The following is a 14,159-nucleotide window of genomic DNA, read 5'->3' on the forward strand; positions in this document are numbered from 1 at the left end:
TAGTATGGCTGTTTCTCAGAAAAATGGGAAACAGTCTACTCCAAGATCCAGAAATTCCACTCTTGGGCATATACCCAAAAAATATACATTCATACCACAAGGACATCTGTTCAACTGTTAATAGCAACATTATTTGTAATAGCCAGAACCTGGAAGCCCCAGAACCTAGACGCCCCTCAACCAAAGAATGGATAAAAGAAAATGTAGTACATTTATACAATGGAGTACTACTCAGCGGAAAAAAATCCATACCCAAGTGTGTTTTTCACTTTGACTTCTGTGGAGAAGAGAGCATGACTGAATAAGTGTGGTCAATCAAAAGATGATTAACCTCACCAATAAACATTCTAGGATTCTCCAGAATTCCAAGGAATATCAATGGTACTATATAAGCATCTATTACTTTATATCTTCAGGTTCTTAAAAAATGAGGTCAAATCTCATTCTATATCATTGGCTAGCCTCAAACCTGCAATAACCCTCCAGTCTCAGGCACTCAAATGTTGGAGTCATGGGTAAAGGTGAATATTCCAGGCTCTTCCTTTATATTTTAAAAATGTTTTTCTTTCCCCTGGTTCTCATGCACTGTCAGGAAAAAAAATCTGGGAGTTGCATCTCCATTTCTCAGAGAGGGAATCAATTCTCAGAGAAGGGGCCAGACTCTCCCCAAATCCCAAGTGACAAATGGCAGAGTTGAGACTACAAGAGTCTGGAATACACATTGCCTGAGTTTCTTCAAAAGTGTAGGCAAGGCAGATATCCAGGGCCCCTCATTACCAGCCTGAATCTCCACTCAGTCAAGTCAGCCAAGGTGGCCCTTACCTTTCGGATTCCATCATGCTTCATTTCAATCACGTGGAGGGTATAGTTGGTCCGGCGCCCTTTCTCATTAAACTGCACGTTTCCGGTCAAACCTTCAAATCGTACCTGAAAACAGAGGCAAATGCTGAGCAGCGAAGCTGCCAACTCACTCAGCTGTTTTGTTTCACATTTGTCCCTGTGTTTTTTGGTGTGTGTGTGTGGGGGGGGGGGTTGGTTTTGTGAGATGGCGTTATCCTGGCTTTGAACTCAATGAGAACCCGACAAGGATGACCATGAACTTCTAACCCTGCTGTCACCTCTACTTCCCAAGTGATGGGATATAGGCATCTGCCACTGAGGCAGGCAAGCAGAGTAGCTTACTAGCCTGGGAAGTCTGCTTGACTGGGCTGGATAAACATCCTCTCTGAACAAAGCACCTAACAACCTGGTGGCAACTTAGGACCCCTGTATGCATTGAGCTCACACTCATCTGGTTTAAGCCATGGGAACAAGTTAATCCCCTTAGCAACCTTTTCAAAATGCTTCACTTCTATTCAAACGTGCCTTGGAACACATCCTGAACCAAGAAAAATGGATCAGTTTTCTTTAGACAGTTTGGGGTGTACATGTTCAGTAAAGCAAACGGTGTTTCTTTGAGTGAAGAGTTTTAGGGGGAAATCTCCTATTTGTTATTTTATGCCTATGCATTTTGTGGTATGTTTGTGCATATATATATATATATATATATATATATATATATATATATATACATATATATATATATGAGATCTGATGCATTATGGGGAAGGATATGCACAGTGAGCAAAGACCTACTAATCTATGTCTGTCTGCTAAAATAGAGAACCACCAAAATTACACCCCTAGTAACCTTGCTCTGCCTTCCTTTGTACCCACAAAACCCACAAAATGAAGACTGAAAGATAAAGAAGGCCCTCAAGTACCTTCACTCACATGGCACACTGACCATTCTGCCAGTGCGCCTCTTTCTGATCTATGCTTACCGCTCTGCTGTGAGTAAAGTGTTGTTGCTACTTTACAGTCTCTGTGAGCCTTTGCTGCCTTCTCAGACACCAAGAGCCTGGGAAACACCCAGCACACATGCCTGCCACCATGCCCAGCATTTGTTTGTTTTCTGCTGCAGCAAAGCTTCAGAATCCAAGAACAGTTACATATGTTGAAGTTTGGAGCAGCCCTCAGGCTGAACCTGCCACCCTTTGTGGTGGCTGGCATCAGTGTGGAGAGGACTTGCTTACCTAACTGGCTCAGTGTCTCTTTCTGCTTCAGGCATGCATTAACAGTAACCAGAGGGCATGCTAATGGGACATCTTCCCAGCATCCTTAGCCAAACACTCCCTCCATACCCTGCCGGCTCAGTTGAGCAACTGAAGGTGGAGAAGCTGAGGGACTGAGGTGCCAGCACTGAGGAGGCAGGAGCAGACCTCACATTGGACTCACAGGGTTAGGACTGATGCCTTGTATATGATTGGAAAAGGTGCCTAATTAATTCCTTTGTGAGTCTGGGTGATAAGATAAACCTGATGACCTGGATTTGAAATTAGCTTCCCCACTAATAGCCAGGTGACCTTGGGTGATTTACCCTTTTCAGTCTCCAGGGTATAAAGTTCCTGCCCCAATTATTTGAAGAGACAACCAATGCACTTGTGCAGTGGAAACCAGAATGCACTTAAGGATACCTCTTATTCAGCCAGAGTGTGAATGGCTTTATAGACATCTCAGATGGCTAAACATCATTTCTTGTTTTTGTTTTTGAGGAGAGGGTTTCTCTGTATTGTTTTGGGGTCTGTCCTGGAATTAGCTCTATAGACCAGGTTGGACTCAAACTCACAAAGATTTGCCTGCTTCTGCCTCTGCTGAGATTAAAGGCTTGTGCCACCAACACCCAGGTTTTTTGTTTTTTTAACATTTATTTTATTTTCTATATGCATTTGCGTTTGACTTGCATGTTTGTCTGTGTGAGGTCATCAGATCCCCTGCATCTGGAATTATAGATTGTTGTGATCTACCATGTGGGTGCTAGGAATTAAACCCAGGTCCCCTGGAAGAGTAGCCAGGGCTCTTAACTGCTGAGCCATGTCTCCAGCCCTCAAACATCATTTCTATCAGAACCAAAATCTATGGCATGGGAATTGCCAACCTGAACTTGCATGTATTTGTACCTTCACGGTCAGATTTCAGATTTCAGATACAGTAGACAATATGAGGACCCAAGCATATTTCTTTGTAGAGACCAAGCAACCTTGAAGCTGAGTCCAGGAAATAAAGTCGCAGTTCTGGATGGTGACCCTGTGATCTCAGATCCCCCCTGCCTATGAGCATCAAGGTGAGCCTCTGTTACAAACAGAGGTTCTGCCTTATGACCCAGCATTGTGTATATTCTCCCCTTTCAATAACCTGGGGGAACGGCATGCAGAATTTTCTTTTGCAGATGGTGGTCAGGGAGGATAGCTGGTGTGTGTGTGTGTGTGTGTGTGTGTGTGTGTGTGTGTGTGTGTGTGTGTGTTCTGAAGCTGACCTTTTCATCCCTTTCGGTTTGAAGTCTCAGTAGAGAAGCCATGACAGGCCCAAAACACTGAGCAAATTATACAAACTCTTTGATCATTCTCATCTGGAAGCTGGAGATAGCTCCACTCCTAGAAATATCTGGATCATTCTTGCTTGGCAGAAAGAAAACTAAACTTGGATCCTGCCACAAAGAATATTAGAAAGGAATCAGTGACTTCACCGTCCTCTCACCTTGGACATTGTGGTGGTTTAAGTGGGAACTGTTCCCCATAGTCTTATGTATTTCAAGAATTGGTTTCCAGTTGCTGGCACTTTTTGTGGAGGTTTAGGTGGTACAGCCTTGCTAAAGAAAGTATGTCACTGGGAACGCATGTTGCCATGCCTCTCTGCCATGATGGACTCATCCTTCTGGAACTGTAAGTCCAAATAAATTCTTCTTTATATAGTACCTTGTATTACCACAGCAAGGAAAAGGGAACTAATACAGTCACCTGGTCCATGCTTAGCTCTTCTATAGGTTCAGGTTCAAGGTGTGTAGCTTGGTTGCAGGTCTCAGTTTTAGAAATTCATTTAGACAGCAGTGGGACAAATATATGGATGACTGTATGCTAAACTATCTTGGCCAAACAGGAAGAATCATCACTAACAATACAAATGGGCACCTGCTCTTTGGCACTAGTATCAAATATCAATGAATGCAGTGTGATATTTTGATTGCGTTCTAATACTCCTGAGACTAACAATAAAGTTTGTTTTGGATCAGAGGGCAAAGCTAGCTACTAGCTGATCAAAAATAGTCATAGAGGTTTTGGAGCATGGATAGACACAGGAAGGAGTAGGACAGGGCTTAGAGAGGGGCCCAGCCCTTTTAGATGGAGGAACAAAGGAAATGGAGCTCACAAGTTGCTTCTCTGTGGCTCCTCTGATCATTCAGGTTCTTAACCCCAATATCTGACTCCTGAGATGAGATTTTTATTCCTAAAGAATAATTATATAGATGTTTCAAATGTATTTGGTAATAGGACATTACACAAACTCATGTCACTCAGTTTTCTTATGTGTTTGGTGGATCAGTTTGAGTTAATTATGTTAAGTTTAACTTAAGGATAAATAAGGTACTTTATGACAAAAATTTTGCCCTTGCAAATACTCAACAAGCTAGCTGTTTACTAAGGATGACCCTAATCCTACCATAATTTCCCAAGTATCACACACTTAAGAAGCTTCATCTGCATTCACAGGAATCCCACGAGGCATAGCGCTTAGATTTTATAATTTCTCTTCACAGAGGGAAGACAGAATTCTGGGAATAGGTGTCAGGAATAAGCACCAGAGGCAGACCTGAAATCCAGAATTTCTGATATTTCTGGTGTCTATTCCTTGGATATCAGGTGGCCTTTATAGAGGGGACATAAGTGCCACACTCAACTCTAATGAGCCACACAGACATGCACAGTGTGTTGTGTGATGCCTGCTCATGCTCTCATAACCTCCCACTGGGCATTTTAGGTTTCTGTTGGTTTCAAAGGATATCTGTTAGGTTCCTCACTGAAACTGTTTCTGGGTTTCCTTCTGAAATAATAGAAATATATTGAATTTTGTGTTGGACATGAGTGTTCATATATGGACACTATTCACATTAAGAAGATGGTGAAGATACCAGAACTATACTACGTAGAATGGGCCAAAAGGAATGGAGAAAAGACTGAGAAATTGTCTTACAATAGGGCAGAGCAGGCAATTCTTGACAAAAGTGAGAATGCCCTATTGTCCTTTCAGAGTACCCGTTTCCAGCAATGTCAATGACCTCACTCTCAAAGTTCTAGGGACTAGAGGCCCCCAGGTGCTCCAGGAACTTCATCAGAGGCCTCAAGACAGGCAATCAGAGGCCATTTTATCAATTTTCCAGATAAGAAGGAGGAGACAGCTGATGATTCTTGGCTCCAGATTCATGGAGGTCAGTAGACTCCTAGAGTAACTGAAGCCCTTCATGTCTTCTTGGGGCTGAAAGCCTTTGCCTTAAAACCTTTGTAACAATGATTAGAAGATTAGAAGAAGATTCTAGAAACTGGGCTTTGGAATTGTCCTCATCCACCATTCTGTGATCCAGGCAGTCAGCCCTCCCAACCCTAGGGTGAGTGAGGTCAGGCTGATGGAGCCAGTCATCTCTCCTTGTTTCCTTTCCTGGAACTCTTGGAGCTGTCCTTGTCCCTGGCAACTGACTTCATGAAAGGTGGAGAGTTTGGCTTGATTTTCTGGTAGAACTGGTGCCAGCTCTAAATTGGCCTCCAACAGAATGCTGAGGTAAGTGTCTTTCTCCCCGCCTGAGAGCTATGATTAATGTCTGCTACTTTAGACATGTTAAAGATAATTATTTAAGATTCTAGTTAAAGCTCAGGAGTGTTGGTCTACCTAGGGTAGCTGTACCAGGTTCAGGGTTCTTTGCAATCAGATTTTTTTTTTCAGTGGGAGAGAGACTTAGGTTCATTTACAAACTAATGGAAAGGGGATGGGCAAGGGAAAATTTATAGATAAGGAGCAAGGAAGGAGACAGGGATGGAATGTTGTTGTGAGAAAACCTAAGGAGTAATGGGAACTCTTAAAGTAATAAGTAAATTAAGCTAACAGGATCCCGCTAAAGAGGATACACTCTGTTACACATTGTCTAAGGGCTGGTGATGGATGAGCAGCTGATCATGGGGCCAGGTTCCTACTAACTGCTCTTAGGACATTCTTCTCTTGAGTTGTGTTTCACTAGGAAGCACACAGAAGGACTAGGTAGAGGGTGAGGGACTTCACTACAGCTTGACAACTGAAGACTATTAGCAACTCCCATTACTGATGGATGCAGAAAGTAGCCCAGAGAAGAGAGAGCTGAATGGCTATGGACTTGGGTTTTATAGAACCCACCATGCTGAGCCTTCTAAGAAGCCAGAGGGATGATTTAAGAACTCTGAATCCTTTGAGCAGATGAAGCAGTCCTAAGAAAAATGAGTGATTATCCCATCAGTGCTTGCTGGGGCTAGGATATGAACCCAGCTCCTTTGTTCTACACTCCATCAGATGTTGAGTGTATCATCCACACATATGCCTATGTCCTCACTCTAGTCTTTTATAGGCATCATGAGTGTTTTTGGAATTGAACTCAAGACCACATGCACACCAGGCTATGCAAATGTTCTCTCATGGAGCTCCATCCCCCTCCTCTCTGTGTGTGTGTGTTCCAGACTGAACAGTGAGTTGCAAGAGCCAAGTTGTATTCCTATAGAAAGCTTTGTAAATGCCCACACTCAAGTCATATATTCTGATTCTGCCCTTGACAAGACTAAGAGCTCACTGTGTGGTTTAGTCCTCACTGCACATCTTCCAATTACTGCTCATGAATTTTCCATGCTTTTGAACCTTAACACTAAAAAGCAGAGACTCTCACCCACCCCATCCTAGATGGCATCCATCCTTCACTTACTTGTATATACTTGACTATGGCCCAAATAAAAAAACTAAGAGGAATAATTAGTCCTAGCTTTCTGAATTTGAGGGCTTGGGTTAGGCTTCTAGGAGCATCTACATCTCCCCAACTCCTGATCATAGAAAACTATAAATAGTAACACATGCATATTTATATGGTAATAAGAGCCCAGAGATTTTGTTCTTCACTCATTCTTCAAGGTCTATGACTTCCCACATATCAAGAACATGACTTGAGCCTTGGGTCATTTTTCTTTCTGCCAGTTAGAAGCTGGCACAGGGTGTTCCCTTCTTGGAGCACTGTGGACATCCAGATAATAGGCTGGAAGGCTACATCTGCATTCTAAACATCTCTCCTGGTGGCAGGCAGGAGCAACTTCACATTTCTCTGGGGGGAATTTCAGTGATGAGGGATGCACGTGCACTGGACTGGGCTACTGCTCTGGGTCATCTCTGCTGGACTGCAGAGCATCCTCTGTGTGTCATCACAGGCCAGCTGTATCATGTAAGGATATTTGTTAATCTCCTTGAAGCTCAGCCTTTTAATTTTACAATTAATAACTGAGTCCTACTGTGCTCTGTGGAGCATTCAGTGAGGTAATACTCAAGAGCCCTGTGCTGTCTGCCCATGCTACATCACAGCTATCATTACAATTATTTTTAGGAGTTGACTTCCTAGCATGTTAACCTGCTAGGCAGGTTGTGCTGGACTCCAGATGGCACCATCTTAGCCAGAGTGGGCTTGGTCCTTTGTACTGTGTGACCCAAAGGCTGCAGACACAGGAGCTCCAGAACAGATCCCTGGGTTCTAAAAACCGGATGCCATTAGGATATACCTAGGCTCTGGTGGCAGTTGTCCTCTGATGGTGTGAGGAAATGGGTCTCGAAGACAAAATGGCTGGGCAGTGGCTGTGACTAGGTAAAGGCTCCAGAGGTTCATACTGTAGAGTGGAGTCTATTGGGTCACAGGATGGGCTGGTGCTTGGAAAGAGGGGCCCTGGGCAGAGGTCTGGTTCCACCTCTGTGGTTAAGCTTCTGTGGCACTGTGTAGGCATCATAGGGACTCTAGGTCTACTGTCTCATAGAGGCAAAAACCAGGCCAGTGATTTCCAAGGTCTCTTCTAGCAATAAATTTATTATTCTGAGTGATTCACACAGACTTGAGAGGGAGCCTGTTTTGGGCAGATGGTCTTAGAGAAGGAACATTTTGATTTGTTTGTTTGTTCATTAAAGAGACTGAAGGAGTCTCTTGTGGGTTGGATTTGACTTTTTTTCATTGTTCCCAGTATTTAGTCCTCCTCCCTCCCTGGAGTGCGCAGTCAGCTTTAGGGAACTACCCATGGAAGGTAGGCATACATGTGCCTCAGCTCCAAAGCAGAGTAACATATCAGCCTTCACCATGGCAACTCCCTCCAATCCTGCTAGGGCAGAAGCTGAAGATGAGTGTATGTAATAGTGGAAAAAATGTGAGTTAGATCATAAGGGAAACGAATGAACTCTTAGAGTATTTTTTTTTCTCACGGCACTTTTTGAGTAGCACACATTAGGTAGAAACTAGCAATCCTCCTGCCTCTGCCTTCTGAATGCTGGGATCTTGGTTGGTGTCTTCTTGGCCTCCTCCTCTTTGTAGAAAAATGGTCCACCAGAGAGCTTGACAGTCTGAGGTTTCTCAGAGAGACCTGGGGGCTGTCTTTCTTGCTTCCTATTTCAGACCATTGCCTGTCACTCCACATTGCCTCCTGGGCTTCATCCCTGTCATGATGGCGTCAGAAGATGCTTTCAAGGATGTCATTAAGATGGGAGAGGCAGAGGAGCTGGAAGGTTGTGGCGCCAAGGGCAAGTCCCTGGGACCGTCTGAGGCCAGCCTCACACTGTAGACAGAATCTGTCTCGACAGCCATCAGGAAAAGCATTTTAAATAAGCTGGGGGTGGGCATTGCCTCTTTGGTAATCATTCTGGAACCTGCCTGGTGTCTGTTGTCACTGACTGGTGACCTGGAGGCTGCCCTGCACAGAGACAGGGGAGGGCATAGACTCCACTGAGAACCTAGAGATGCCCACTGTGATCAGAAGGCTTGTTGCCTTACTTCAGTCTGGGGGATGTGCCTGCATGTTCTCCATCCCACAGGGCTCTTCTTCAGGCCAGGGAGCAGCTGCTGAGGCTCTTTCCTAATCATTCTCTAGGTTGTGAAAATTGCAGAGCTGTGCATGTGTGAATGAACATTTTGTGTTCATGTATCTCTTGTTTCAATGTGCTCCTCTCCCCTGGGAGCCCAACTCCACCTTTGGCTGGATAAAGGCTTAATGGTGGATCTGGCCTCACCCATGGAATGCCATTGACTGGGAAAGGTGGGTCCTGAAGGATGACTATACCAAAATATTGCCATTATGTGTTCCCCTCTGTGCCCACGCTTTGCCATTCCTTTTGGGTTTAGCATAGCCTTCTTCCCACTATCTCTTCGGAAATATAGCCTCCATTGGAGGCACCAGGGCCAATGTATACTAGCAAATTGAGAATCACAGCATGGTCTTGCAGTATTTCTAGAAACTTCTAGGACCTCCAAGAGTATTCAAGCAGTGGGCAAATACCCAGAATCTTCTAAAGCAGGAATATCAAACATACATCCCAGCAAATACATTAGTAATTGAATATTTATACTCTCCACTGTGGAATCTGGATTCTGCCTCTGAGTCCTTTGCATGACCAATCAATTGGGTCAGGCATGTTTTTCTATTCTTGTTCTCTCACTGTTCGAGTGCAAACAGAATTAATGAATGTGGTGCTGAGATGTGAGAACATCCGGTCAGAAGGATGAGCAATAGAGACATGAAATGTGCATGAATGGGAAAGCAATGGAAAAAGACAATTGTAGGGTTCTACTCACAGTTCAGAGCCAACCCTGAGCATTTCTTTTCTGTATTAGTTTGCATGTGGTGTGTGTGTGTGTGTGTGTGTGTGTGTGTTCGTGCATGTGCACGTGTGTGTATAAAGATGTGTGGATGGGTACATAAGCACATGTGCACATTTATACGTAGAAGCCAGAGGCTGAAACATTCCTCTACTCTCTCCACCTTCTATATTGATGTAAGGTCTTTCACTTGAACCCAGAACCTACAAGTTCTGCTAGTCTTGCTAACCAGCCCACTGTGCAGATCCCACGCCTGTCTCCTGTGTACTGGGATTATAGCCAACCAATTACATCTGCCCAGTGTTCACATGGGTTCTGGGAATCCAAGTGCTGGTCCTCATGCTCTTGTGATAAGCATGTCATCTGATGAACTATCTGCCCCCCCCACTTCATCCCTGTGTGTAGCAAGTTCTGAACATGAACATGGAAATCAGTGGCTTTCCAGTAGCTCCCTTGCTCTTCCTTCCTCCCTCCCTCCCTCCCTCCCTCCCTTCCTTCCTTCCTTTCAGCATAATCCCTAAGCAGAGAATGCAGCTTTGATATTACACGGAATGATACCACATTTATCAGTCTCTTTGCTTGTTTTGTTCCAAGTTTGACCTGAGTTCCATACATTTGATGTAAACAATGTAGCGGTCACTCTGAACTCCAGGCACACTCTCTTCATTTTAGAGTGTTTCATACTGCCTAAACTCGATGCTGCCTTTCCTATTTGGCTCCCAAGAATGAGGTGGGAAGGCACTGCCAGCCTTACCTGCTGCAGGGCTCGCTGGATGTCGATCCCTTGGCCCCAGGGCACAGCAGGGTTAGCCAGACAGTCACCTGCATTTCCCCGGCGGGATATGTCAATCCTCTGCCTCCGCAGGCTCTGGAAGGCCTCGGCCATCACCTTCACACCATCGTAGGTGAGAGCAGATGTGTACTGGGGAAGAAAGGTAGACAGGTGTCAGAGAGAGAGGTGACAGAAAGGTGGGTTGGGGGGGAGGGCTGTATTGGGGAATGGCTGCCTGGCGCATGAAGTATATGGTAGACAGGCAGCTAGAAGTTTTTAGAGCTAGATGGTCCATGTCTCTCACAAGTCTGCTCACCAGATCTGCCCAGCCAGTGGGTTCTCCAGAGCTGTAAACTTGGCATGGCCAGCTATAACCTTAAAGACAAGCCAGCATTTTGGAGTTTGGTGTTCAGTCTTGTGATTTGAAAAATGTTGGTTTAATTGGGAGGAAATGCATAGATTAAATATAGCATATCTGCAGGCCAAATACATGGAGTCAGTTGGCTTCCTCTGTATGGGAGTCAACAACCGGGAACCAAGAAGAGCTGTGCTCCCCACCACCTCTTCTAACAGCAAAGGAAACAATATTCCAAGACGAGCAAACTCCCAATTATCTCTGCACGGCTTACTCCACAGTAAAGCACACATTCTAGCAGCTCTCCCTCTTGTGGATTAATGATAACACTTAGGAGTTTTCCTCGCTTGACCAAAGGGCAGCTGAGATGTGAATGAGACAAAACTGGTCTTATTACCCAGTAATAACACACGCATTGCACAGCTATAGGATGAGTTTAATTTTTCCAATTCTTAGTTTATTTCCTGATCCTGATTTGTAATTTGTGATTATGTATATATATGCCTTTCACCTCTGTCTGTATCTCTCTCTCTCTCTCTCTCTCTCTCTCTCTCTCATGTGTGTGTGTGTGTGTGTGTGTGTGTGTGTGTGTGCCCATGTATGAGCTGGCAGGAGGTCTTCCTCCATTGTTCTTTATCTTATTTTTGAGATCAAGTCTTTGACCAAGCCAGGACCTCACCAACTGGCTAGAGTACTTGGCTAGCAAACCCCATGGATCCTCCTGTATCTGATTGCCCAGCGAGGGGATTACAGCACATGCTGCCATGCCTAACTTGGTCTGCAGGTGCTGGAAATCCAAAGGCAGGTCCTCATGCTCACACAGTAGGCACTTTACTGACTGAGTCTCCTCTTCAGTCCCTTCTCATTTATATTTCTGAGACAGAGTACCCTGGAACTCTCTGTATAGCCCAGGATGATACTGAGCTCCTGATGCTCTTGTCTTCATATTGGCATTACAAGCATGCACCACTACTCCTCTTTTATTTTCTCAGAAAAAATACAGTCCACTTAGAAACTGGCTTAGGAAGTCGGTCATCAATCTTTTTTTTTGAAGCAGTTTGTTTAATCACAACCTGCAATGAGTCTTCATTCTTGAAGAGTTAAGTCAGTTTGATCACTGATGGGATGGGAAGCGCCTCAACTATATAGACTGCAGTTCACAAAATTAACCAAGCAGCCTAGAAACATGGGCCAAAGGGTCATTGATGGTCCCAGATAACAGACTTAGCCTCAGCAACCTTCACAACACAGTGTTGCACGTATCCACTGACCTGCTATGTGATCTGACTTAGAAGATCCATGGCCTGCTTTCCACATTCACAAACTGTATCAAACATCAAATAAAACACAGTTTGGCTCTGGGCCCGAGGAGTAAGAGGCTGACTGCAGACTCAGGTAGAGAGCAGCTGTGCATCTCCAGGCAAGTTTCTCTGATGGTCAGCTGGGCACACAGAGGTGTGGGAAGCACATGCCACCTCAGTAATCCACTCACGGAGGCTTCATCTGTACAGAGGTATATTTTTCTTGTGCTCCATGAGATGGTGACAGAGGGGTGGGGGCTGTAGTGCTTGCTTAGCATGCACGGGCATTAATGTAAATCCCTAGTACTGTTACAGAAGAAGAAAGATGGTGGTCCTAATTAGAGTAGAAGCAGCATTTTCTGGCTTTCCTTGCAGCCGGCTAAATACAGTTTTCTAACCTGGGGCCAGTGGTGTGTTAGATCTGCTAGTGACTTCTGAGAATTCTCTCTGGTGTACATGTTCATGTATGTGTGGTTGTGTATGCTTATGTGCATGCCTGGAAGTAGAGGTCAACATCAGGAGTCCTTTTCAGTCTTTCTTTACCTTAATTTTGAGACAGGGTTCTTACTGAACCTGCAGCTCACCAATTTGGCTAGACTGGCTGACCAACAAGCTCCAGGGATCATCCTGCCTCTGCCTTCCCAGCACAGGGGTTACAGGTGTGTGTTCCTGTGTCTGGCTTTTTACATGAGTGTTGAGAGTCCCAGCCAGGTGCAACAAGCCCTTTACTGACTGATCCACTCCTCAGACTCAGGAAAAGAGTTCATAGGAACAGAGGCTATGTTTTCTCTTCTCATTCTCCTGCTGTATTATGGTGTAGGCCTGAAGTATCTCCTCCCTCCCCAAAGAAAACCCCTCATGTGGTGAAGGCATGGTCCCCAGGGGTGGGATGTGGCAAAGCAACTGTATAATGAGGACACTGACATAATCATTGCATCAATTCACCAATGAACTGAACCAATGAACTGAACTGAACCCACCAATGAACTGAACCCGTAAAGCAACTGTACCACAAGGACACTGACATAATCAATGCATTAAACCACAATGAATCCAATGGCATCCCTGGGAAATGATGGAAATCAGGAGGTAGGGTTTTCCTTGGAGGAAGTGGGTCACTGAATGTTGCCTTTGAAGGCTGTAGCTTGTCTCTGGCCCCTTCCAGAATCTCTACTTCCTGGATTCTTTGACATGAGCAGTTTCCCTCCATTGTGTCTTTTCACCAGTATGTTCATGCCTTGCCACAACCCTAAGAGCAATGGAGCCATTTGGCCACACACTGCAACTCTGGGCCCAAATAGATTTTTCCTCCTAGATTTGATTTGCTCAAGTATTTTGTCCCATTGACAAAAATCAACTATCAAATGCTGGGAGAAGGCAGACAACATGACTGAAGTCTATACGGCTTTCTTGAGCTATATAGCAGAAGTCAAAGGTTGAGGGCAAAGGAATCAAATGCTGAGGGCAACAGAACAAGAATTTGGAATATTTGGTGACTGTGCATCAATGTAATAGTCCTGGGATGCTGACCTCTGTCATGTTGGGATGCCTTGACCTTCATGCCTATGTTTCCTTTCCTCAATAAAAAACACATTTCCTTCCTAAAGATACCATGCCTCAGCATTCTGGGGCTGACTAAGAGAGAAAAGCTGGTTTCCATTTTCACACCTTTGGCCTCTTCCAGTCAACCCTGGTGTGGTCTCGAGCATCACTGGTCCTCCACTGTTGCATGATTCTGGCTGGAATGGTGTCTGTGTAGTTCACCAACTGGAAACCTGTCACGTTGGCCCCACTCTCCTTGAACTTATTTAAGTCAATGTCCATGAAGCCCTGTGAAGGAAGGAAAGGGGAGCATCAAACATGTTGCCTGGGCAGGCCCATGTCACCATGGTGACATGTTTGCAGGTCCATATCACCGCAGTGTAGACTCATGAGGTTTTCTCTCCTGAACAGACTGAATGCCTAAAATGTGGACAGCAGTGTCTTGCCCCTCTTTGAATTCCATTCTCA

The 14,159-nt window shown here is 44.8% G+C and overlaps 1 protein-coding gene across 1 annotated transcript in view; it reads right to left on the reverse strand.

Moving 5' to 3' along the window:
* The window catches only part of Gria1 (glutamate ionotropic receptor AMPA type subunit 1), a 309,938-nt gene that overhangs the window by 101,093 nt on the left and 194,686 nt on the right, over window positions 1-14,159 (reverse strand). Inside the window, exons 6-8 of the mRNA XM_051180635.1 lie at window positions 13,818-13,979; window positions 10,476-10,643; window positions 823-927 (exon numbers count right to left, since the gene is read on the reverse strand). Coding sequence (XP_051036592.1) covers window positions 823-927; window positions 10,476-10,643; window positions 13,818-13,979 — 435 coding nt within the window. The remainder of the gene's footprint in view (window positions 1-822; window positions 928-10,475; window positions 10,644-13,817; window positions 13,980-14,159) is intronic.

The sequence above is a fragment of the Phodopus roborovskii genome, unplaced genomic scaffold, assembly GCF_943737965.1.
Source record: "Phodopus roborovskii unplaced genomic scaffold, PHOROB, whole genome shotgun sequence".
Classification (NCBI taxonomy): Eukaryota; Metazoa; Chordata; class Mammalia; order Rodentia; family Cricetidae; genus Phodopus; species Phodopus roborovskii.